The sequence below is a fragment of the Notothenia coriiceps genome, unplaced genomic scaffold (assembly GCF_000735185.1).
Source record: "Notothenia coriiceps isolate Sejong01 unplaced genomic scaffold, NC01 NC01_scaffold00037246, whole genome shotgun sequence".
In the NCBI taxonomy this organism is placed as follows: Eukaryota; Metazoa; Chordata; class Actinopteri; order Perciformes; family Nototheniidae; genus Notothenia; species Notothenia coriiceps.
Genome location: NW_011369947.1, coordinates 15,982,222 through 16,007,381, shown reverse-complemented (window position 1 = coordinate 16,007,381; position 25,160 = coordinate 15,982,222). Strand labels below are relative to the sequence as shown.

Here is a 25,160-nt window from a genome sequence, read left to right as displayed (position 1 = left end):
CCCCATCCACTCCTCACAAGGGACAGACATGCATAATTCAGGATTGTTATCCGTCTGCTGCTAACCTCCTTCTCCCCCACACACATGCACACAGATCTGCAATGAAACAGTCTGACTGCACATCAATGATTCACCAGACAGCACCCCCCACCCCCCATCCATCCCCCCCACCCTTCTCCGTTGAGGGAATCGCGTGGAGCCGACAGGGACTCCAAGAGCATGCAACTTCCTATAATTGGAATGAAAAAAGGGGTGAGTGAGGGAAATGCTGCATCAGGGATCTGGCGTAAAAGCAGCATAGGTGTTCAAACAGACGTTCAGCAGTGTCAACCAGCAGATGGGCGACTGGGTGCGTAGCGTTAGCCCACTCGTTAGCCACTGGGACAGGAAGTGAGAAGGAGACGCGGCGCCGGGGGGCTTTTTCAAGAGGGAGAAACACTTCAGAGTTTTGGATCTGTGAAGAAGACAGATTTCTGATATGCAGCGGCTCTGGGATTGAAGACAGTTGCCTTAGCCGCAGTTTTAAAAAAAATAAACCCCAAGGCTCCCTGCTGCGAGCATCCTTGTTTCCCCCAGCTTGCCCCTGCCTCTTTATCCTCCAAGTTTCTTTCTCACTACACTCACCTTTTTTTTCCTTTCTCAAACATCACAGGAACAAATCAGCCGACAAGCGATCGTACAAGTTTTCTCAAGCTTTCAAGAATTACCACCATTTCATCATGGATAATCACAGTTAATAACCCTTCTCATTAAGGAGACGAGAATCACGGGTCATTAATATTGTTAATATCTTCTCTCTTTCCTTCTCTTCTATCTCCCTTATTCCCCCACTCTGCGTGCCAGAGGGTGTGGAAACAAAAGGATGACTGAAAAAGAGCTTAGCGCGACAGTGATTAACCGATAGGGGTAGATGGACTGTGATGAATCAAAGTTATCTCTCAAATCTTAATAACTGGAATTAGCCCCTGATTAGATGAGCTTTGGCTACAGCAGGGAGTACTCTGCATTTTCACTTCTAAGAATCCAGCACATGTAAACCTGCTCCTGCTTATACTGCAGAGCACAAAAAAAATCACTGAGGCAAATAGGCCAATGGAATAAATTACAAATGGGGTCATAAGAGAGCAGAGGGAATGGAGAAAGATAACACAAACAACAATGTTACACCTGTTTTCCTCACAGGATTCCGTCATTGTCATGCCTTCTTTCCCGTTTATCTCTCTTTTTTCTCTTTTTCAAACATGCTCGGGGTCCGGTGGGAGGTGTCGGAGTCACTGTGACAGGGTCATAATGAGAGTGGCACTCTCCTTCATTTGCATATGTTTGCCATTGTCACAGCGGTCAAAGAATGTCATGTTGAGATTCCTGCATGCTTAAGTAATGGCATTTTGTCCCCACGAGGAACTCTGGACCCCGTATCATAATCCCAGCATGGGAGAAGGGGAAAAAAGACTTGAATTTACATGACAATCAGCTGATTCTAAAACAAATGTTGCCATTTCTTATCCCTTGTAGAATTTCAAAGGGCTGATCAGTAGTCAGAAGAGGGGTTTCGCTGACATGACGACGCTGTGGAATTGATCTACGCGTTTATATGACCAGAATGACAGAACAACCCACTGTTCGGTTATATCAGTTTTCATTTTATCCCGGTCTTTATCTTAGTGATCAATAGCAATCTCGAAGAAGTGGTGGATTTCTAATATAATATATGTCAATAGCAGTTTTGTTGACACAACTTTGGAAGAAGGAAAGTAGATGAAAAGTTATCAGTGGTGCTTTTTTGATGGGGTTAAAGCAGCACAGTGTCTGTTCCCGCTAATACATGAGTCTAAACACCAAACCGGATGCATCCTACAAGTTAATCCAAATTCTGACACCCAGTCTGGAGTAATTAGTCCCAGATGTAAATATCTGTTATGCAACAAAAGCGGCAACAACACTGAAACAGACAATTATCTCCTCTTATGGTGTTGGCAAAATGCTACGAGTCTAACCATGTGTAACTGATGGCTTTTTCACGGAGGCCTCCAGGCTTATTTGGATGTGTTTTTGCTTGTTTATTTATTTATCTGCATTTTTACCATGCAGTGCCTGCGCTCACAGGGAGCTGGGGCTGAGACAGACAGGTTCATTACATGTCACCGGAGTTCAAAGTGATCCTCTGTCTGCTCTGTTTATTAAGTGGCGCTCAGGCGTCTCTGAGGTATAGTAACACTCGCAATCGCACCGCTAAGAGCAGTCCCATCTTGTCGCGGGGGCTCTGTGTGCGGCGCCTCCGCTGCAACGTAATGAAGAAATCAGCAAGGGATTGAGGGAAATGAACTCTCTTTCTAATACCTCCATCCAAGGCCGCGGAGCAAATAAGTGCTCCCAATAACCAGGAAAAATCAGGTTAGAGGGGATGAAACATATGTGACATGTGAAAACGATTAAGCCTCTCGGAGAGCAAAAAAAAGTGCTCTCAAACATGCTCCAAATCTAAATTGACTCGGACGCGGAGCGAAGACACCGAGTGTTTATTTCCATGAATTGATCTTTCCACAAATGAGGTGGAAAAATGGAAAGACGGGAGTTTGCAAAGGAGGAAATGTGAGACAAAACAATAACCCTCTCCCCAGCTTATTTGAAATCGTAAACCTGCTGTAGTGGTGGGGGACATGGTGGGGGGTGTGAATCTGCATCAAATTGGGCTGCTTCTCCACATCTCCCCTCTCTCTCGACGTGGTGCTGTAATTGGTTGGCTTGGGGGAGGGGAGCAGCCGCTGCACCAAATATGTGCCTCATCATGAGAAACTCAGCTGAAGGTGTTTTGTGTTGTTGTTGTTTACCTGTTCGGAGTTTCTCTCTTTTCCTGGCTCACCTTCGGATTCTCTGTGTGGCATGTGGTTGTAATTAACACATGCTGCAGCCTCTGGTGAGTGTTAACAGAGAGACTTGGAGTAAGATCATGTGGCTCGCCTAATTAAAATGGACCCGGCTAGACAGCCTTTATTTATGCGCCTTCAAGACAAAATGAATGCCAGTTGCCTGTGGAAATCATCTCAGGCCGTCTTTTCTCGCCTGCCTGCCTGAGTGTCTGTGTGCGGGGCACAATTAACCGAGCATCAGCAGCAGAGCAGGGGACAACAAGAGGCTTTTCATGCAGCTGGCTGAAAACCACTCAGTGTTTCGCTTGTGTTGCATCAACTGATTGCCGTACGCTGGCCTCGGCTCAGCTGCGTTACGCTCTTCACCAAAACTTCTGCTGTGACGGCCCAGCGGAATTTGTCACAAGTTTGCCACCATCACTGTCAGGAGGTCATTAAAACCAAATGAGCATTCTTCTAGAGAGGAACACTCAGTGCACGAGGCTGTGGAGGACTATTTTCGTGTACTGAAAAGCTTAAGATTCGCTTAAGAAAAATGTTATGTCATTTGTAGTCTGACAAAGCAAGGAGCTTGTGTACATTTCCCGTGAAGGAAAGAGACAGCGGTGCTTCATGTTAAGTCAACATTAAACTATGCATGCTGTTTGGATTATGCAAAAAAACACTGCAGAGCTGTTCATAAATCTCTTTGAATTGCTTAGTGTATAGAAGCAGGAGGAACTTTCCTTGCTAGAGACTATTAGTGTCATACAGTAGGGACCATGTAAAGTAGGGAGGCCTTGGCTGAAAAATGATGAAGGCTGCGTGCGACTGAGCTGAAGCCATAAAGCTGCCCACTCCATCACGGCACAGATCGCTGAGATTGATCAGCCCGCTCCCATTTGAGTGATTTCCCTCCGGATTCAATGCAACGCAATTAGTCGCCCGCTGTATTTTGCCTTTGCGCTGCTCTCTGACCCTCCGTCACACGTGTGAGTCAGTGCAGCACTCTGCCGATATGAGTTCTTCCTAACAGCTCCTGTATTTGCACAGCCCGTCTCCCCTTGGCCTCTCAACGCCGTCCCTCGCAGCGCTGCTAAAGAGGATCACGGATTGCTGGCAAGCGGCCAAGGCGTACCTGCTGAGACGGAATGTAGCCTTGACCACGTACACTGTGGCTAACACCGGTGGAAATCCCTGTCTCTCTGAAGCACTGTATGCTGGGAGTTTCTCGCAGACTGCCATTCTCAGCAGTGGGCATTGCCACAAGGCCTTCCTGACCTCTTTGGCTCTTGATGCTGACTGTAAAAACAAAAACTCCGCTCCAAAAGTGATCTCCTTAAGTACGGGTGTCCAATCCAATTTTACACAAGGAGAGTGCTTAAGATTAGAGATAGTGTTTTTTATTGTGCTCTTCAGTAATAGGAGTAGAAAGGGTGAAAGGAGAGATGGAGGGAGGAGGGAGGGAGGGAGGGAAAGAGGAATGGAGAGGACGGCAGATCGATAAAAGCCGCTCTCTCTGGTTGCCTTTATTTTTCGTGTCCGTGGAGACGATGTTTAGGCGGCCGGTGGCAGCAGGCCATGTAAGGGGGGGCATTAAAGTGCCGCAAAGGGACCTGCTCTTTCCCTATAAACAGGTGGAGAAACACTCGCCAGCATCCCAATTGAACACAGACTCGTAGCGCCGGTTCGTAGCTGTAATGAACAGCAATCAGTTTCAGTGGAATGAGATGTGCTGTGTACCTGACCGGTTTGTCATGGAGGGGCTTTTCATTAGGCGCCATGGATTATCTTGACGACGGCACGTCAGCACTGGCAGAAAGGGCGCGCGCCCTCCGCCCCCCCCCCCCCGATTTGCTCTGGCCTTTTTTCTTCTCCCAGTTCACATCCAGTTGAATAACTCGTTTGTCACATACATCAGAGGAAGGCGAAGATCATACAAGAGCCAGTGTTACTTTGTGTTCCACTAATGAGGCCTGTACTCTCCGCCTCCTTGCCTTTGCCTTGCTGCTTTTTGAAACAGCAACGACATGGTGCTACAAGGCTTAAGTAGTTTTTTCTTTCTCCAGTACTGAACTGCAGGCTGTTATCCTGTTTGTATGTGACTTGGCTCTGGCGCAGTCCTTTGCACTTGTTTAAGGCTCAAATCGCAACAGACCTGACACAGATACACTGGCCTGTATGCCCTGTGAGCATTACCATTCAGATTGTGACTAACCGCCGGCACGGAGGGAACACTAGAAGGCAGACAATGATTTAACAAGTGTAGTAGAACCCGTCATGACCATTGCAGAACTGAGGCATGAACAATAAAGCGTCCAGTACTGCAAGCAATGAAAGTCAGCTACATCAGAGAATATCCCTAAGCCAAGGAACTGCCAAATAAATAGCTGAAGATTGAGCAAGAAGGAAATTGAAAGCAGAAGCTCTCTCACAACTTGCTCATCAGAAAAATTCGAAAGTATAAGACATCCGAAAACAAAACCGCTGATCCAATACATTCTCACAAAGTGTCTCACATTAGTGTACTGGTTTCATCATATGACATTCACTTCAAAGATGGTTTTCTAGCTCTTTGTAAACATGATTCCAACTATATCTATGATATTATCTTTCTGGATGGAAATGGAACACCTGTAGTTGTAATTAGTTGTAACTTGTTACATCAATAGAAATGGGCGAATTTGGTCTACCGATAAATTGTTGCGTTTACTCAAATGCTAGATTTGACTTATAATCAAATCTTTAGTTATAGGCGACAAAAGCAACTTTCTCAGAATTCTGACTTGAATCTCAGTACCCCTAAATAAATACATTTTGGTCAGTTTACAAAAAGAAGATGGTGAAGATCTTCTTCCGTAGCTAAGTCTAATTTTAGTCAAAAAAACGTCAAATTCTGACGTCTAATGGTAACCACTGCACAACTGTTTATAATAGTATAAGACTGACTTTTTATCCTCTGTCTTAACAATTGTGAGGCATACCTTAGGAAAACACAGTTCCCATCACAAAGTAATCTGGCAGAAATGTATGGATGCATGGAATTGATGGTCCTACGCACTTTGTTGCAGGATGACACAGCAATGCCTCGCGGCTGAAGTTGAGACAGGTTAAACCTTCTTGCAGCGTGACCCTGCGTCATGTTGCCGGAGGCCCTCTGCTCCTCCTAATGAGGAATCTGTGTTCTTTGACGGTCTGAGGTGCCACCGTTTCCCAAATGAAATCAGAAAAACCCGGGCTAGCATAATGAGATATCTCAAAACACAGGATAACGGTTTATCCTGAATTCTGATGTTTGTACAAGGATGTTTTTCCCCGATCATCACTTGGGTGTTAGTGCAAACACTCCTTGGCAAATCTTTAAAAAACACCAATCAGGGGGCAGCGATCTGACAGTGACTTACTAAAAAGACATAACTGAAGCTTTGATCTCCTTAATGACATGAGCCGTGTTTGATGTGCAGTGGAGCATAGCATCTCCCTGTTATCCAGGCTGCTGAGCTGTTTGTCTCCGCTGGACTGCTGAGCGCCGACGTGTTGACGGGTGTAGCTCCGGCTGGTTAAAAGCAGGACACAGGATCTGGTTGGACTTTTTTCAGCTGTCATACCAGGAGGTGGATCTTTTTTTAGGTAACCAGCCCCATTCTCCTTTTGAAATGGGCGCTTAGAAGTTGAAAATTGCCAACATCAAGAGCTTCCTTGAATTAGGATGCCCCGCAATGCAAGTGTGTTATATAATGCCATGACTGGAGGGAGAGGGAAAGTAGAGCACAGGGGTAGAGATTAAAAAAGTTTCTGCATAAAAAGAGAAGGGGGGGTGAGCATGAAAGGGAATGCAGGGAGGAGGGATTGAGGGAGAGACAGAGGAGATAGAAATACAGTGTAATAAAAAAGAGAAGGGGGGGGGATTAGGTCAGGCAGGAGCGAGGGTCCACTCCAAGCAGCCTTGAGGCCCCGCAGGCTACAAGAAGCTGGTCAATCCCTCTCCTCTCTCAAGGCTTCTCCATTTTTTCATTTAGATAATGGAGCCTTTCCTTAATTGGCAAAGCACAGTTTAGGCCGGGGTTTGTTTGCCAACACGTCAGCGGAGAATTATTTCCACTACATTCACAGCATAGTGTTGCACAGCTCTCTCATTAAAAAATCCCTGCCCAGAGAAGTGCTTTCTGTGGAAGTGTGCAGAAAGAGGCCAAACACCACGGCAAGCAAAAAAAAAAGAAAGAAGGAATTTAACGCATTTATCTCCTATCTCACCATCCCCAGCCCGCTTGTAAAGGAAGAGACAGAAACTTCTCTATCTGTTTACTGTTATTGTTTTTCTCCAATCATAAAAACCTTACTCCTGGCTGCTATGGTGTGCCTGTTTCCACTCCTTCTCTCTTATCGAAAGAGTTATGCATTGAGTTCGCATGATCTGTATCTTTAAATTTGATTGAGGGTATTTGCAGGGGGTGTTATTGGATTCCAGTGTTATTGTCTCACCTTTTCCCTCCGTGTTTTTAATGTTGGGATGGATATCCGCTCCGGCAGCACTGATCTCACTGTTCTGCTCATTAGTCTGGAGTCGCAGAGCCTATAGTGCTTCGTCGCAACAATAAGACATGCACTTCTGTAGTCCAGCTATTACCCAGTTTAACAATGTGCACCAGCCAGAAAAGTCCATTATTTCTGCAGCTCATCATCTCAAGCATCCGCACGAGACAAAGGGTCCGTGGAAGTGGTTCATTGCAAAGGGCCATCTATCACTTGAGTCAGGAGGAAAGACTTAAAAACATATGTGCTGCAGATGCTCCACAGTGAGTGTTCTGGAAGCATATGGAAAGAAAGAGAGTTATATGAATAATAACGGGGCTTATTCTCAAACTGAAATGTGTCTCCAATGAAATATACACTTTTTCTTTTCTGGCTTTTCTGGTTTTAGACATAATTTGATGCTGCCAAAATGGCATGTTTGTACAGCTAGTTAAGAATCTTGGGTGCTATTGTTTCAGTGTCCTCATTGTATTGGAGGTCATTTACAGTATCTTCTGCTTCTACTTTGACATGTTTCCATGCTTTAATGTTCATACTATCTGTGCTGCGGCAGCACTTTTCACCCTCTGTCTGATACCAGAGCCCAGTCTTCTCTGATTGGTTAGTTGGCCGGCTCTGTTGTGATTGGTCAGCTGACTAGAGATATGTTAGAAATGTCCCGACCCTTAGCATAATCACGTAGAATGTGCTGGAGCACTAGCCGATAGAAGCGCGAGTGTTACATAATGATAGTGATTATGTTACGGAAGTGAACAAAAGGGGGATAGAGGCATTTCAGGCAGGGGGGAGGGGGGGTGTTTGAGAGAGAAACTCCCTTTCACCTTTGGGGACTTTGCAGAGCATTTACATGGACAAAAACCTAAATAACACACTACAGGAAAGGGAAAAGCCAGAAAAATAAAATAGGGCCTTTTTAAAACCTGTTAGAAAAGGTTCTGAATAATACTCTGATTAAGACGAGAGAGTGAAATGGGAAATCCTTATAAAGTGAGACACAGGTTAATGTTTAAAGTAGGAGCTCGGAGAGGGAGCAGCTGCTAGCTTAACAGACCTGTCATCGGAATCAAAGGCCCTAATCAAAATTGTATCAATTAATTGATCTTTCCTCTTGTGCTTTGCCACGAGTGCAATTGAGATTCCCCCTGACTCTTGCCCCTCCAACAGCGAGCCATGCTCTACAACATAAACTGTGTTCATTAGCAATGATCAAGGAATCCTCTAATGTGAGCTGAGATGTGATATGATGGCTGTTTCCCCCTGACTTAGTTAGTTTGCAGGACAGCTCTCCTCGGTTGCCTTCTGAACTGTGGGGAACTGGCACGCCTTTCATGCTGCTCGTACGAGTGCAACAATGTACTTTAACTTTCATCTGGGGCCCAGTTCTAACGCTTGCCTCCTGTTGTGTGTTTCTGCAGGGTAACCAAGAGGCCACTAATCCCCCAGAAGCGATGGCCCAGCCGTACACCCCAGCCCAGTACCCCCCACCCCCACAGAATGGCATCCCCGCAGAGTTCGCAGCACCGCACCCACTTCCAACGCAGGACTACAGCGGGCAGAGCCGGGTCCCTGAACACGCCATGACCCTGTACACGCCCACACAGACGCACAGCGAGCCGGCCGGCACTGACAACAGCACGCCCGCCATCACCGCCACCACGACCGCACCGGTCAGTGTCCTTCATCATCTGCAAACACTGTTCTCAACACGCTGTCAGCAAGTAAACTATACTATTATCACTTCTTTACCTTTTTTTTTCTTATATCCTAATGATGCCTGGATGAAAAGTATACTGTATATTTGTATGTGTTGTTTCATATCAATTTAGAATGTGTGATTCTGACGTTTTCCCTTTTAACAAAATGAAGAAGATTGGTAGATTTGATCTCACACAGGTTTAATCGAGAGCCTATGGAAGTAAATCTGTGCCATCTGATTCTTTGGTGCTAGAATTCCCAGCAACGAATAATTATGCATTGAATTTATTTTTCCGAATGTAATGTAATAGTTCAAAATATTCTTTTTTTTTTCAATGTTCCCAACTTCAGAATTAAAACTTTTCACTTAAAAAATACAATATACATATTCATGTTGATAGACCAAATCCGGCTGCATAAATATGATGTATAAAACTCAATTCTAGATCAACTCTTCTACTGTATGTGCCATCGTGTGTTTGCTTTTTTCAAAGATTTTGTAAAAGACAACCACCAAACAGACAAACACAATGGCAAATATAAGAATGGATATACTCCCTTAAGCACCATCATTCAACCAGGTTTCAATGTTTTTTGCTCACTGCCTTCCCACATCGAGGTGATGATACCAATGGAGGGTATGAGCGTAGCTTGACTTGATATGGAATCGATTGCTTTTCCTTGGGTTCCCTGAAGGTTTCAAACCTAAATGTATACATTGAATTATTGCAACTTTGAAACTTGAATCTATATGTTACATTTTTTTAAACGTTTAAAATGTTTATTCTGAACTGGGAGAGAAAAATAAAAATAATGTGATCTATTCATTTTCCAGGCTGAAGTACAGATACATCATTTTAATGCATAATTATTTGATGCTAAAAATTCAATGGCTTTTTATTTTCAAATTCAGATGGAACAGATTTATTTACATAATAATCTTATTATTCCCAGTACTTGTTTCTTCCCCCTGACTGTGGTTTCACTGAGGAAGTTAGCTATTTTTGCTAATATTCATTCACTCTTTCCGCCTTCTGCCATGGCCTAAAGCCTGAAAGCTTCAGCACCTGCCTTCTTCCTGTTTCACGCTGTGAAGAAACTCTCTGTCTTTTACAGAAGCAAAAACAATCTACACAATTGCCATGAATCCAACTCAGTTATACACAACTTTAAAAAGCACTTTGGAAGATAAATATCCTGCCATCAGTTTAATATTAAAAGAATTAGGCCTAAACATTCCCACAGAATTAAAATGGTAATGAACTAAGAATAATTACACCTTTAATTACGCTCTGCATAAATCATAATATCACACAATTAAATACGATTTTAATCAAGGTATGTCAAAGGAGAATTCAAGCGACGATCATTTGTCTTCATTTGCAAATACAGTCCTTCTGTTTTCACTATACAATATTCAAATGTGTAATTCTGCTCCATTAGGTTTATACAGAGTTGCTTTGAGAAACTTTTATTTCAGTTGACAATGTTATCGTTCTCTGCATCACAATCGCAACAAAAATGACTTTCTTAATAAAAAGTGAGTGTAAAAGTTATACTGAGTCTCACAGTACTAATCATCCAGAAGCAGCAGAAGACTTTGATGTCATGGCAGCGCTTTGTGCTCGGCGTGGGAGGTGAATTTGGTTGAAAATATGCTCATAAAATGAAAGTGCATTTCTGAAGAGCCATTTGGGGCTCCCTTAAAAAACATGTAAGCCCTGCGCTGTTTTATTTATTTGCGTGAAAGGAGATGTGACTTGCTGTAGACATGAATGATTCAGGATCTGCGAAAGGAGGGCACGCCCTTCCCTCCTGATCTTTTCGGGCAGTAAAAGAGAGACACACTCTCTCTCCAACAGCCAAAACTAAATTACCGTTGAGTCAAATCCGCTAATTTATTTGTGCCAGCGTCCAAAAGAGACGTTCCTTTAAACGGAATCCTGCGTAACTGTGCCAGGACCTGATTATACTCTCATTTATTTGTATCCCCCCCCCCCCCCCCACTATAAGATATGTTTAAAGTATTGGCACTCCGAGTGGAAAACAAACCCCTGGCGATGCTGCATGTGGAGATACACAGCCTGGGACTGAGTGGAATTCTAAACGATATATTATTCATTTCATTCTTGTGTACTGATACTCCGATATGAAATACCTTGACCTGAGATTTACCTTCACAAGAGTCAGGTGTAGATAAAAGGCAGGGCGACTCAGCTCCTAACTTTCGAGACGTGTCTTGAAAGATGGATAATGCTCACTGAGATGAAGGGAAAAAAAATAAGACCTTCAGGCCTCTCCTTTAGCGTGAAAACACCTGCTGGGAGGGGTCACGGTGAGGCCACATCCCCCTCAGAGGGATCTGGGTCACTCATAAAGAGCATTGTTAATAACTCCATTTTTCCCGAGCCTCCCCACTGGGGGACATTTGGTGGCAGGAAAGTGCTTATACGGCAGAAATGGAGCCGTGGCGCATTATCGCCGGCCGGTAATGTAGCAATGTTTGATTTGAAGATTTGTGTGACGCTCTCCAACTGCTCCGTGGTTACGCGGCGCACTTTACAGTAATGGCTGACACACACGAGGGTTTAAAGTGAGGTTCAGCGTCCCCCCCCCTCCCACCTCTCTCACTGTCTCCTCTCTCTCTCCATTTGATTTCATTTCATCTGTGCCCCCGCTGTGAAGAAAGCCCAGAGATGGTGGCCATGGAGAGATGAGAGCTCGCCTTACTTCTTCCTTCATGCTCACCCCCCACATCCCCTCGCCGTGCCCGCTTTCCCCCTACCCTCCTCACACTCCGCGCTCTCCCCACTTCCACCCATCTTTTTTGTCAGGGAGGACAGAGGGATGAGATTAGTGGGGTGTAAACAGAGAGTCTAATCCTCGGGGACCGCTGGTGTAGTGTCGCCCACCGCTGAGTTCCCCAGCTTTAATGACAGACCCAGCCTGTTTGCTCTGGGTGCCACAGACGGGCCCGGGTGCCTTTGATTAGGGCACCCTGCAGGAACACAGATTGAGGGAGCAGATCAGCTACTCACTGCATTCCCCCCCGCCCCCCCCTCCTCCCTAGGCTCGACTCTGCTGCGCTCAGCTCCTCTTCCCCACGAAGACGCTTTACTCTGCACATCTTCTCGACTTAAAGACTTAAAAAGAGTCAAGAGAGAGTGAGAATGCAGTGAAACGTATGGATTCTGTGTGAATTCCCCGCAGAGCACGGAGAGTGTGTTTTAATGAGGCGGGGTGACTCTGTTTTCTGCCTTGTGACTACCAGTCTCACACGTCCACACTGGGGAGGAGGCGCTGTCCAGAGCCAGACCTCTGGGACCCCCGATCTGTGACATTTTCAAACAAGCTGACTTGAAAGCGGGACGACTTGAGGAAGAGAGGCAGCCCCCAACTTTTTCTCTCCAAATCCTAAGAGATGAGGGGAGCAGAGGGCTGCCAGGGAGCTCTGCTGAACAAAAAAAAAACTGAGCTCGTTATCTGGCTCAGTTCAAATAGTCTGAGGTTTGGTTGGATTTCATGAGTAATCATTCTCTTTTCAGATAACAAATTAAGGCAGTGGCGTTAGGGCAGCACTCAATTCCAGATTTTTCACAGCCCGTGTCAGACGCGTGAAGACTTTCCAAAGGGTATTCTGGGGGACTGTGATAACACACACACATACCAACACACAAGGGCGAGCACATGCAAACATTTCATACATCCACGCACGCACCCTCTCATCTGTCGGGAGCAGTATTTAGGGGATTGAGACTCCGCCGGGTGTAGCTTTCAGATGCGGTGCTGATGGCAGCATGTAGGCCACCATTAAGAAGGGGATGACTCGGTTATCTTCAAGTGAGAGGAACCGCTGATTTTACACCACTGTGCATTCCCATTTCACAGATATTATCAGTGCTCCTCCACATAAAAAACTCCTGGATAATTTGAAGGATAAGGCCGTTTCTATTTATATCTTTGTATTTATCCTTGAATAGGCCAATGTAACAAGTTAAGTCCTTTCTTAACAATTCTATAACCTGACTGTGCCTCTAAATCTTCAAAACAGCTGACATGTAGCTTCATTTTCAAGTGCATTTGAGCTGCTGCAAACATTTCAAATGTTTGATATTAAACCAATAAATGCCAGAATTGGTCGTGATGACGAATGTCAGTTTAGATGGTTTAAATAAGATAAAACCAGATTAAACTTGTACGCCCTACCACCAATACTGATAATAGAGCGTTCTTGAGGACTAGTTTCTGTTGCGGATGAATCCACTTTTGGTGCTGGGGTAGAGAGTATTTGTAGCAGCAGGACAGTGTTTGTGGGATTGTGTCTAAATACACATTGTGTAATAAAGGAACATGTCAAACAGTGCAACAGTATTGCTCATTGATGAGTTTTTAATATGTTTTGGACAACAATGGAGCCTTTATGGCAGAGAGAAGGATGAAGATAAACAGATAATAGTTGTCAGTAGATAAAAAATCACTGTTTGTTTGGTCTTTGGAAGAATCTGTCAATTATAAAAGGTTTATATAAGTGAGTATTTAGTGTTAGATTATGTCAGTTTAGCATCACACTTATATTCTGTCGGCTTATACTTACAGTAATATTAGCCTACAGAACAGTACAGCTTACACAGAATAAATAAAATGTGATCCTTGTAATGTAATAGTAATCTGATTACGTCATCTTTTTTTAATATTACTATAATGGAATACAGCTTTTTTTCCTGATTCGTAATCCCGTAAAATGTTACTCCCCAAACCTGACACTACGAGACCCAGAAGCCTCAGCTATCATTATTTAAAGAGCCAGACATGTATGGTTTCACTTGGACTGAACCAATGCTCTGTTTTAATCTAATAATCAAAAGTTGTATAATAGAGAAGCTTACATTTTTTTGTTGATACATTAAATTGGATAGTTTCATGTCTATCTAAACATTATTGGCGCTCCACCTGTCAATCACCTTAAAGTGTGTACGCAGACACTGTTACAGTTGAGTACTGTCGCCTGAACGCCCAAAATAACTCGCTATTTTCATATAAATCAGTGGGAGGAGGTGGGGGTGGCCCCTCCACTCCACTCCACACACCCTGCACTCTCAGGTGATGGAGAGGATATATTTGCAGCTTCCTGAGAAAAAGAAAACAAACAGTGGAGGAACGGGAGGGGGAAAATAATGAATTTAAGCTTGGGCATTATAATTCTTGTGAGAGAGGACTCAGTATCCCCCCTTATTTAATCGGATGTAATCTACCTGCCTGGCAGCATTCCAATCAGATAGTTTCAATTATGCTCTTGTAATGCCACTCTGTGAAGAGGGGGAAAGTGCTGAGCAGAGCACTTTGCAGGCGATTTGCAAATAACAGCAAAGGAGTCTTTTAGAGAAATGACTGAACAGGAAGCCGGAGAGTTGCTGGAGTTGACAGCTCTCTCACTGGTTCGCTGGCTTTGGCGGTGACGGAATGTTTTGCATCCCACCTCCTCCTCCTCCTCTTCCTCCCCGTGACAGCAGCTGTCGGAACAGTAAAGTGCCACTGAAGGTGGCCACCTATGGTAATACGAAGGTAATTATTTTCCGCTGCAAAACCACCATTTCCCAACCAGGCAGGCATTTGGAGCCCCGGGAGCGGAGGCAACATCCCGGATCCCGGTGACACTCCAAGTTATTGAGTTAGTAGCATGCAGTCTGGGGTTGCTGTGGAGTCAGCGTTGCCGTATTTGTGTTCTCCGTATGTGTACTTGCCCCCGATGTCAGCGTGCTGCCGGCCTGTCTGAGCGCCGAGTGAAAGTTAATCTGGATGTTTGCAAACACGCGAATGCGCTCGCCTTGATAAAAAGCCAGACAGACAGAGCTGGAGGACAGCGGTGCTCAGTAGTCTGGCAACATACGCTAAAGGTCGATAGTGTCATGTGTGACCGATGAAACAGATTGACCCGCGGGCCTCTGGTACCTTGTCACCCTCCACAGTCCCAGCATCTGTCTGCAATGTGTCACCCCGGGGCCCAACATGGCTACTCAGGCTATTAACCTCCAGCGCGGGAGGACACGGCAGAGTTAAGACCCCTCCGCCGCCTCTCTCTGTCACAAATCCATACCTTACCGTCCGCACATTCCCTGGCCCCCCGTGTCCTTCGCTATTTGTTACCCTTTTGGTCCGGAAGCCACCAAAGCCCGAGCAGGACTCAGGAAGCTGCCGCCAACCTGCCGCCAACCTGCCACCAACCTGCCCTACCTGGATGGTTGCAGGGGAGACAAAGTGGGACCTTGAATCAAACAACTGTCACTGTTAACAATGTATGTCACCGTCTCCGAATGGGCCATAAAAACCAAATAAATGACGGCCATTACAGTGGAGATTGTGATTATGATAATGAGAATAATAAAGGCGATCATCATTACGATCATGATGATAATGATAATACTGTGATGATGAATTATAATGAATAAATCCCTACCCCATTTCCTAAATGGTGGGAAATGTATCACTAAGAGTGGCCCGCAGCCGTGTGACAGCCTCCGAGCAGGGTGAGGGTTATCACCGTGTGTGCGAGTGTGTCATCTGAACCGTTTGTACTCTGGCAACAACCTACCTTTCACGTCTGTATCTCAGTACAAGCTTGTGTATGTGTATGTGACTCAGAGAGCTCTTCCCAGGAGACATAGCAGTTTACATATCACATTCAAACAGCTTTTGTGCTCAATATCTGCCTCTTCCCCTCTCGCGTTTCTCATGCCCTCCCCTCTTTCTGTCTGCATTTCTTTATTTAGTCCCCTTTCCCAGGCACTGCCACTAAATCAGGGTTCATTTTTGTTCATTTTAATCACCCGCTCGCTGTTGCAGAATGCAGACGGTTCCCGCAGGAAACACCACGGCACTGGCTGTTTGTTCAAATGCTAAAAAACAAACCTTATGTTTTCTTGATGAGTGACCTCTTGTGGTCATGGAAGTAATTACTATCCGCTCTCAGAGGCAAAGGTGTGATGCTGTCATAGATTTGCTAATTAGGCAGTTGGTTCTGTGGGACCTGACCTCACTTTGTTGCGGTTCTCACAAACAGCCAACGTTTAAAACCTGTTTAGCCCGAGCCTGTTTTTCAGGCCTCAGGCATCTGACATTCCCAGAACAAATAAATCATCTTTTTTGTCAAAGCAATGATAAACCTGTGAGTTGGATGTAGAAAAGTCAGAATCAATATAGATTTTTTTAATTTTAAAGTAAATTCAGATTGAACATAACAAAACAAAAATGGACAAAAATGGAATGACGGATTATCAGTAATCATTTGAAAGTGACACAGACACATTGGATTAACCTTCCGCAGTGTTGTTATCGTTTTAATGCCATTGAACACAACTTTTGATCAGAACAACAGCAAAGGTAAGAAAATGTCCCGTGTTTCCTCCGTGAAGCTACGTGTTTTGCAATGTTTGTCGCGAGTTCTGATCGCTAGTGATGATACTTATATTTCTGGAATCTTTGGAATCTCAGTTTGCTAATCCATATCTTGTTTGTGTAGATTTGATAAGTAATAAGGGTATTTTACCTTGAGTTCTGTGCTAATTTTTTCGCTCAGGGCTAATTCAGAGCCTTTGTTATTACCCTTTTGTTTCGTTTAGCTAAAAATGGGTAATATTGTCTGATAGCTGAGTTTCTTCCCGTTAAGTGGGTATGACACATTCATAGTTTATTAAATGTTAAGAAGCCCTCAGACGCTGTTTCTTGCAAGATTTTGCATTTTGCCCCCGCCCGCGGGGCTATGGGGTTTAACTGGCCGTGACAGGCTCTCTCCAAAGATGAAATGTAAAGCTCACTAATTAACAATATTTTTTAAATCTGTACATAAAGACAAAAATGAAATCTCCTAAAAGGGAAATTGATCTGAACTCTCTGAAAGAAAGCAAATAATCCTACCTTCCAAAAACTACTTGTATACAATTGTTATAGTAATTGCAGTACAATAATACTTTAACTCAACAAAGCCTCAGGTTGGGTTAGGGTTAGGGTTAGGGTTAGGGTTAGTGAAGGCAGGGTAGAAAACACGCTAAAGGAGAGGTCTGACATTAAAAAGCATATTGAAAGGAAACGACCAATGACATATTTTGCCAAACATAGGGTCTCATTCCACATTGGTGCATATAAGAGAGAATAAACCAAGTTGTTGACCAATGAGGTGTTGCTCACAGAAAATGCTTCAAAAAAAGAAACCGCCTCGAAAACGAGGTCCATCTTAACAGACAAGCCGCCAGCCCCCTCAATGAAATCCATCATGGGTGTCACGGGGAGAAACAAGTGGAATTTGTCATTGACATCAGACACGTCATTTATATAGAAATGTCAGCATAGCATTCGCATAATGATGGAAACAACCACGCTGAGGGCTTTGGGCCTCGCACTCTGATGGCTGTGTGCAAACGTCACCAATAATGTGTCTTTAGTCTAGACATGTCAGGGCTCCGTGGGATCTATATCCACGCCTTTTTGTCAGCGCCTTCAATCTTCCCTGTTGCTCAAGAGCTAAGTGCAAGAGATTAATAACTGGATTTGTAATGCACAACCTCAGGTTTGACACTATAAGTCATCGGCTGTTTATCGCTTTGGCTTTCTCGCCAGATTGAAAAATGGCAGACGCTGAGTAAGTTAGTTAGCCAACCCTGCATCCCCGCCTCCCTCCTATTGCAACCCCCACCCCCCTTGTCGTACTCCAGGACCGGGAGGTACAGTATACTGTAGCGGCTAATGAGCAGCTTGTGTCTTTTCTGTTTGTTTCCCCCTGGCAGACAGATGATGTGACGCAAATAGAGGGCTCTCAGCAGCTCCAGCTCCAGCACTCAGACTCTTCAGAGAAGCAGCAGCCCAAAAGGTTACATGTATCCAACATTCCCTTCCGCTTCCGGGACCCTGACCTAAGGCAAATGTTTGGGGTGAGTACCTTGAAGGAACATCTAAATGTATTCCATTATGTTATAAAAGGTTTGGCCTTCTTCCATCAGTTTATATAACACTGAACTTGGTAAGTTAATTCCTCCCATCTGGTAGCATGGTAACAACGAAACAACAAAGTCCGTTTTCGCCTGAAACCAAGAGAGCATCCTCGTGCGTCAGAGAAATGTATTACACTTTTCTCAAATGCAATATTCTAGCTTCGGGGAAAACGAGCACTGGGGCTAAATCACACATCAAAGGCCATATATTTAATGAGAGAGGCGATTGCTAAAACCAGCATCTAGGTAACTACATTTTCAGGAAATACAGAAGAGTTTTGACAAGTTGGGAGAAGTAAAGCCCAATGTATCAACATCGGGCTGATGGGTGTGAAGAACTCTCTGCTACACAGACACAAGGAGGAAGTTAAGTTGAGATATGGAACCCAGTACGATGATCATTGACCGTTCATTTTAGTTTTCTCTTTTCGGAGTTGATTTAAAACCTGTTTTATCAACTTGATGAGCTGAACTGGCTCGCCCTGTCATTTTAGAAACGTTTCTGTGTCTCAAGCTGCTATTCACTTTGCAAGAACAATAGTAATGGCAACTATGAAGAGAAAAATAATGGGTTTTTTTGGTCACCAGCAGTCCACATATATCAGAGGTCTCCCAAAAGCTTCTTTAATAGCTTTTAGACCATTACAGAACAGCTTAAATCAGGCAGATTATTCCTCCTGATTACCTGTTTAGCAGATATACACACTGAGCTGTCAGCTGCAGACAAATGCTATCAGATTACTTATCAGCATACCGAAATCCCTCAACAGAAATTCTCCCTTCCTCTCTCTGTCTCTTGCCCAATTAATGAGGCAATGAATAGTTCAGCAGCTCACCCTTGTGTCTCACAAAAGCCTCAATAAGAATTGAACCATACATCCCCAATTCAATAACCATAATGGATCTGAACGGAGGCGATTTGCCAAAAATGTACTTTAAATGTTACGCGCTAATTGGACCATTAGAACCCGGAGGCGTTAATTCTCGCCGTTATGAAGACAACATCCAGCTGATGATATTAATTACTGGAGAGCCCTGGCTGTGGCTTTATGAATAGCAGACAACATGGCTGCTCTCCTTCTCCCTTTCTCCCTGTGATTGTTGGCTTTATTGTTCCCAGCTCTGGTGCAGGTCGTGCGGAATCCAAATCGCCTCAGTAATTAGCTCTGAGGCTTTGTGTGCCTGGCTCGCAGATATACGATATAAAATTGATCGCGGCCCACCCAGTCCCCTCTCAATCACCCTGCTCACCCACGTATCGCCCGCTCCGTCCTGTTTCATGCCCGACCCAACTTGGTGGTTGGCATTGTGGGATTGATTGTCTTGGGTAGCGCTTGGCACAGAGCAAGCTGGTCCGCTCCACCCTCTGACATGGCCTCCACAATGGGCCTTTGTGTGATCAGCGTGTGCAAAGCCTCATCCCTCTAGCTCTAATGGCTTCTGGAGCGCCACCGGCTCAATACGCCATTACTGTTGCGCATGAGTGAAACCCACAGACATGCAGCGGGGGGAAAGACAGAGGAGAAGGAGAGTGGAGGTGCTGCACAAGGAAAGCCCCAGCCAGGAGCTCCATCTGCTCCCCTGTCACACTGAGAAACTCTCCCCGGTGTCGGCGGCCCGAAAACAAGAAGGGAGGGACCGCACTCTACCCCGCACGCCACAGGGTTAAGGGTGTGAAGAAACCTGTGAGCCTTTAACGAGGCGCTGAATGAAGAGCTCATTAGGACGACCACAGCGGACCTTAATCAGTAATTAGAAACTGTGATCTTTGAGAGCTAGCAAGTGCGGGGGGAAATGAAAACACTCCAAGCACAAGTGAGCTATGCGCGGAGCCCATGCTGTGCCGCTCAAGGGTGCCCTCGTTTTTGCGACTGGGTTCTTCAGCGGCGCTTCTCTCAGTGCATGTAAGGGCTCTCACGGCATTCCCCCGGAGCAATCAGGACCTCTGCCCTCCCCCCATCCTGCTGTCACGCTGACTGCTGGGTGTGTGAGCATGCTCAACACTGCCACTTTGCTGTTTGAATACACAGGGGCTGCCGGAGCGTAATTATAGGTTTCTTAAGAGCTTAAAGATATTCAAGCAAATCAAAGGTGGAGGCACACTGTGGCAGACGTATGGCTTTGAACACACAGTGTATTGTTGATTCATTTATGGGAAGGCACACAAGGCCACACTCCGTCACCACTGTGTTTTAGCTCCATAGCTGCGTGTATACTTTTCATGTTTGCCTGGTTTACTTCTGCAGGAATATTAAAGATGCAGAATCCTTTAGCCGTATGTAAAATAGAAAATCAGCTGATACATGAAAATAATACTTCCAGCAGCATGATTTGCCAAATCTGCAATAATACGGGATAAATAGGGTAAAACAAGCACCCTCTGGTATGGTCTTTTAACGTGCTGCTCTTAACTGCATCTTCGTATTGATATTGAATCGTCTCAGCCGTGTATGGATGTATGGACGGATCGAGCTGCAGCCTCTTAGATGACGTCAGTCTTTCTGGTCCCTCTGGAGACTCCTCCCATTGAAGCTATTGTTTATCGGCTCTGCTGATGCAGCTGTTTGTGTGTGTGTGTGTGTGTGTGTGTGTGTGTGTGTGTGTGTGTGTGTGTGTGTGTGTGTGTGTGTGTGTGTGTGTGTGGATAGGAGTGCATGAGATCACTGGTAAGCAGCGAGCAGTCCCCAGCGCCATGTGGAAATCCTGAAAGACGACTTCCACTGAAACTAATTAATCGACGCCACAAGCCCATTACGCTCGGTTAAAACAATTAGCATCTGCACATTGCGTGGGGGAAGCATTGTCATCTCAGGCGAGAAAGGGGCATCACGCTGGGATATAAATGCCTTGTGTGTGTGATCGAGCCAATGCTTCCCATTCGAATCAATGGAGCTGAGCGCCATATGAGGCATATGTGCGGATAGGATCTATGGAATAGTTTATATAGGGGAGGAAATCTGCTCAAATAAAGGAGGAATCAAACAACCAAGCACTGTTTTCCCTTTAAGTCAGTGTGTTCAGAGCGTTTTCAAGTGGGAGGGGACATGTGCTAACGCATAAACCCTCACCTCTTCAAGCCACTCACTTCAGCTAGATAATAGCCAGCTCCTCCTAACCCCTATTAGTGGCTCAGTCAAACGATCCATCCATTCCCATTGAGCGTCGACCACATGGAAGGCCCATTTCTTCCCTGTTGTGCCGAAATGAAGGCGACGCGGACCGCTTGACAGGGTAATTACTTTTAATGAAATAATACGGCCATTGTAGACAGCAATTAAAAGTCGCTCTCACTCCACTCATTAGAGGAACTTACAGTTTACTTTCATTCCTCTGTTTTCTAATGATCCGAATGCAGGCCTTTAAATCGAAAGGCTGGAGCATGTTAACCCCCGGGGACCGGCCCCTTAGGTCCTGTTGACTGTGGGAGCACGCAAACAAAGACAGAGAAAGAGAGGAATATAAAAAGGAAAGAAAGGTTTATTCACGTCTGATCCGCCGTTATCTGCTCAGAAGAGTTTTCCCCTGCTGATCGTGAAGGTGGAGGAGGTTCCATATCTCAACTTCAAAATCTAATCTGACACAATCTTTTTGTGTGGGTGTTTACGGGAAAACAAACAGCAGAAAAGCTCCTATGTAATCAAAGTTCCAGTCTTTTTTTACTGTGATCTCATTTCAAATTGTATCAAAATACAAAAACGCATTAAAGCAGCGGCTACTGGTTCTCTTTCTAAAGCACGTCAAACCAGCTTCAAGAACTGTTTGCCTAGCTAACAAATGCAAATTGACCACCGTCTCCTCACAAAAGTAACATTTCCATATTGCCTTAATGGTTTTTTCTTTCTCCAGCCGTCCTTCTCATGAATTCGCAGTCGGCGAGGCTTTTCTAACTCCATCTCCCCTCTTCTCTTTCTCTTTTCTCTCCGCAGCAATTTGGAAAGATTTTAGATGTGGAGATTATCTTTAATGAGCGAGGATCCAAGGTAAGTGAACTAGAACACCAGCTGCTTCATTACCATGTACTTCTTCTGTTTCCTAATGATGGCATTAGTGTAGTGTGTACATTGGCGGAGGGTAGTGGTCCCTAAGCCTGGTCCTGGAGAGCCGCATCCCATCATGCCTCTCCGTCTCCCTCCCTCCCTCCCTCTTGTTTTTGTTGTTGCAGCTCTAACCCAAGTTGTGAATCATTAGCCCTGTCAATCAATTCATTATTGAGCTGTTTCACAATTCACTTAATCCAGCAGCAGGCTGCAGGTCCTGAAGCTTATGGAATTGAAACGCCTTGTTTAGGGAGTGGGTGTTTGAAGCCTGGGTGTTGCTCCTACATTATTCAGGGTTTTCTCATTTAGTTTTTTACATATACTATAATTCAGTATAGGAGTTCTCTGGGGTGTTTTGAAATGCTAGTTTAGCTAAAATACAATTCCAAGGCTAATCCTACTTCCAGCTCAAGCTTTGGACAAACAGGATATCACGTGTTTGCTGTGTGGAAGCTTTCGCACATTTAATTAATGCCTACACACAAGCTAATTCAATGTGATTTTTGAAGTAGCCAGTTAAAGGACAAGCTCATGAAAAGACCACAACCAGCAACGTGTCGGTCCGTCTCTTCGGCTCTAAGTCCAATTGTTCCCATTGATGCTGGAAGTCTTTCAAATTGGGTCACAGATAATAAAAAATAATTGTAAAGGCTTAAAATGTTCCTAGAAAAGCTGGGAACTGTAGTTTTTAGTTACTTAAAGAATAGTAACAAACGTGCTGCTGTTGAGGACTATTTTCAGCAGCGGATTATTCCACATGTGTTCCTCCAGTGTTCATTTCCTTCAACACGACGGCCCACAATATATGAAATTGTCAATTATTCTACACTTTGAGTTTGTGATGTGTTTAATCAACAATGGCACAGAGGAATACCATTTAACTCTGACTGCACAGGAAATACTGTGGCTTTGGTCTTTTTATGGAATTATGCAAGAATGCAGAATATGTAGACAGCCCAATCCTTTAAAGTCATGGAAATATTCAATACAAAATGTATTTCTTGTAATCTTAATCTTGATTATGTCAAAAAATCCAAACCCCTGAAGCAATAACTCCAATAACCCAGCAGTAGCATAGCCAAAGCGCCGCATTGTGCTGCAGTATCAGTCTCCTAACCACCTACCATGGACAGGTGAGGCCTGCGGTGGTGCGAACAGCCAAGTGCTACTCATCCAGCTGTTCATTTAATAGAGTGCACTAAGCTCCACAGCTTTCCATTCATAAAGGAGACAGGATCCCTGGCTGGGTGTTGAGGCATGAATACTATTGATTCCCATTCATACCTGGGAGTAGTTTGGGCCGGTACACAGGCATGCAGGGAGCCTGGGAGCCGCTGCACTCAGCCCCCTCTGCCAGACAAGATTGAGCACCGGATAAACCTGCCTCCTCCGCCGTAACAAGCATTTATTGTTTGTGCCCTACAAAGCCATTACCCATGATGCCTCTCTCTCTACCCGCACCCTGTGTGCTATATAATGAACCTACCAGGCCATTAATAAACAATCTATTTCCTATGAAGCTTTGGCAATTTGCATTCAATATGTTTGTCTCCTTTGAAAAATGGTGGCTCCACTCGCCCCTCTTGTAAGCTAATTATTTGTGCATGATAAAAAAAAATGAAAAAAAATGGAGGGGGTAACAGTCGGGTGAATGTCCAAAGGATTAATTTTGCCCTCAATTCCTTTTTTGAATTTATTTCTTTATCTCTCTTCCCCCCAAGGACAGGTCTTGTGTTATTTATGCTGGAAATAGCAACCTCTGAGTTCCTGTGTATGCATACGAGATCACGCCGCTCGCCATCTCTCACATGTATTACATCCTCAAGCAATTATCAGGCAGCGCCGGCCATGCCCCCCCCCTCCTGCCTCTATAAGTATATATAGAAACCGAAGGAATGGGACTTGGCCGGCATATCTCATTGCTGCTGCTGCTATAGAGCTCAGGTCCAGTGTCCCAGTCCACATAACTCAAGCTAGTGACAAACCCCCACAGGGAAGAAGGGAGGGGGGAGGATTTTCTTTTGGGGGGGGATAGAAATGCAAGGTATATTTTGGTCATGGTGTAAAGTCAATATCTTTATAACAGATCGATGGTATTTGCGGCGACATCATTCACTTTTTTGTCATTTTCAGAGAAGTAAATTACAAATAGTCAAAGATCAGGTTAACATGTCCCCCAAGGATTCATTCACTCCTTCTCCCACGTCTTCAAAGGGGCTCGTTTGAGCGACCGCGCTGCCCAAAATGTGTGTTGATAATTACACCACTATTATGGCAGCTAACACAGCGTTTTGCATCCGCTGCCTCCTGACATTCACCCGTGGCACAGGTGCCGTGGCGTTTAATTGGGTAAAGCAGGCAGGTTTGTTGGTGTTGATGTGCGGGGTCATGTAACCGTTATCCTCTCCTCCTCGGATCTCTCTGTTTGCTGTTTCCTGACGCCTCACTAACTGCCTCTAATTAATCTGGCTGCTTACAACTCCACTCTGCCGCCGCTGCTGCTGCTACTGCTACTACTCCTGTCTTCTTACCTCTTTTTTTCCCTCTCTCCCCTTTCTTTTTTTCTGTGTGTGTGTGTGTGTCCATCCTTTCCTACTCTCCTTTCTCTATCCTAACCTGGCGCTCTCAGGGCTTTGGGTTTGTAACTTTCGAAACAAGCACAGATGCCGATCGTGCGCGGGAGAAACTAAATGGTACAATCGTAGAGGGACGCAAAATAGAGGTGCTTTCCTTTTTCCCCCGCCTCTTTTAACCATAATTTTCTACTTCCTGCCTGCTGCCTTCTAAATGTACCCATAAAGCCATTCATTAGCATGAGGATGCCGTGTGTACGTGTGTGGATATTTGCATCCCTGTGTGCCTGGAAACATGCATGCATAATGGTGCGTATAACTTGAGTGGAATGTGGGGTCCATACGTGGACACGCTACTTGTCCATCATTACCTGAAAATGCAGAATGAATGCATGCCATCATCCTCTGGGTCCCTGTCAAATCTGAGAAGCCTTGTCACCATCGTTTAGTGTTGCCTGCTCTTATTCTGCTCTTGTTTACCGAGTCGTCGTC

At 44.8% G+C, this 25,160-nt stretch overlaps 1 protein-coding gene across 10 annotated transcripts in view; it reads left to right on the top strand.

Annotated features, from left to right (window-relative positions):
• The window catches only part of rbfox3a (RNA binding fox-1 homolog 3a), a 265,880-nt gene that overhangs the window by 216,948 nt on the left and 23,772 nt on the right, over nt 1–25,160 (top strand). For 6 of the 10 annotated variants that reach the window (XM_010794991.1, XM_010794990.1, XM_010794993.1 and 3 more), the window contains 4 exons: nt 8,798–9,100; nt 17,855–17,998; nt 21,985–22,038; nt 24,725–24,817. In XM_010794991.1, coding sequence (XP_010793293.1) covers nt 8,798–9,100; nt 17,855–17,998; nt 21,985–22,038; nt 24,725–24,817 — 594 coding nt within the window. The remainder of the gene's footprint in view (nt 1–8,797; nt 9,101–17,854; nt 17,999–21,984; nt 22,039–24,724; nt 24,818–25,160) is intronic. The other 4 variants (XM_010794995.1, XM_010794992.1, XM_010794996.1 and 1 more) reach the window with 2 other exon arrangements.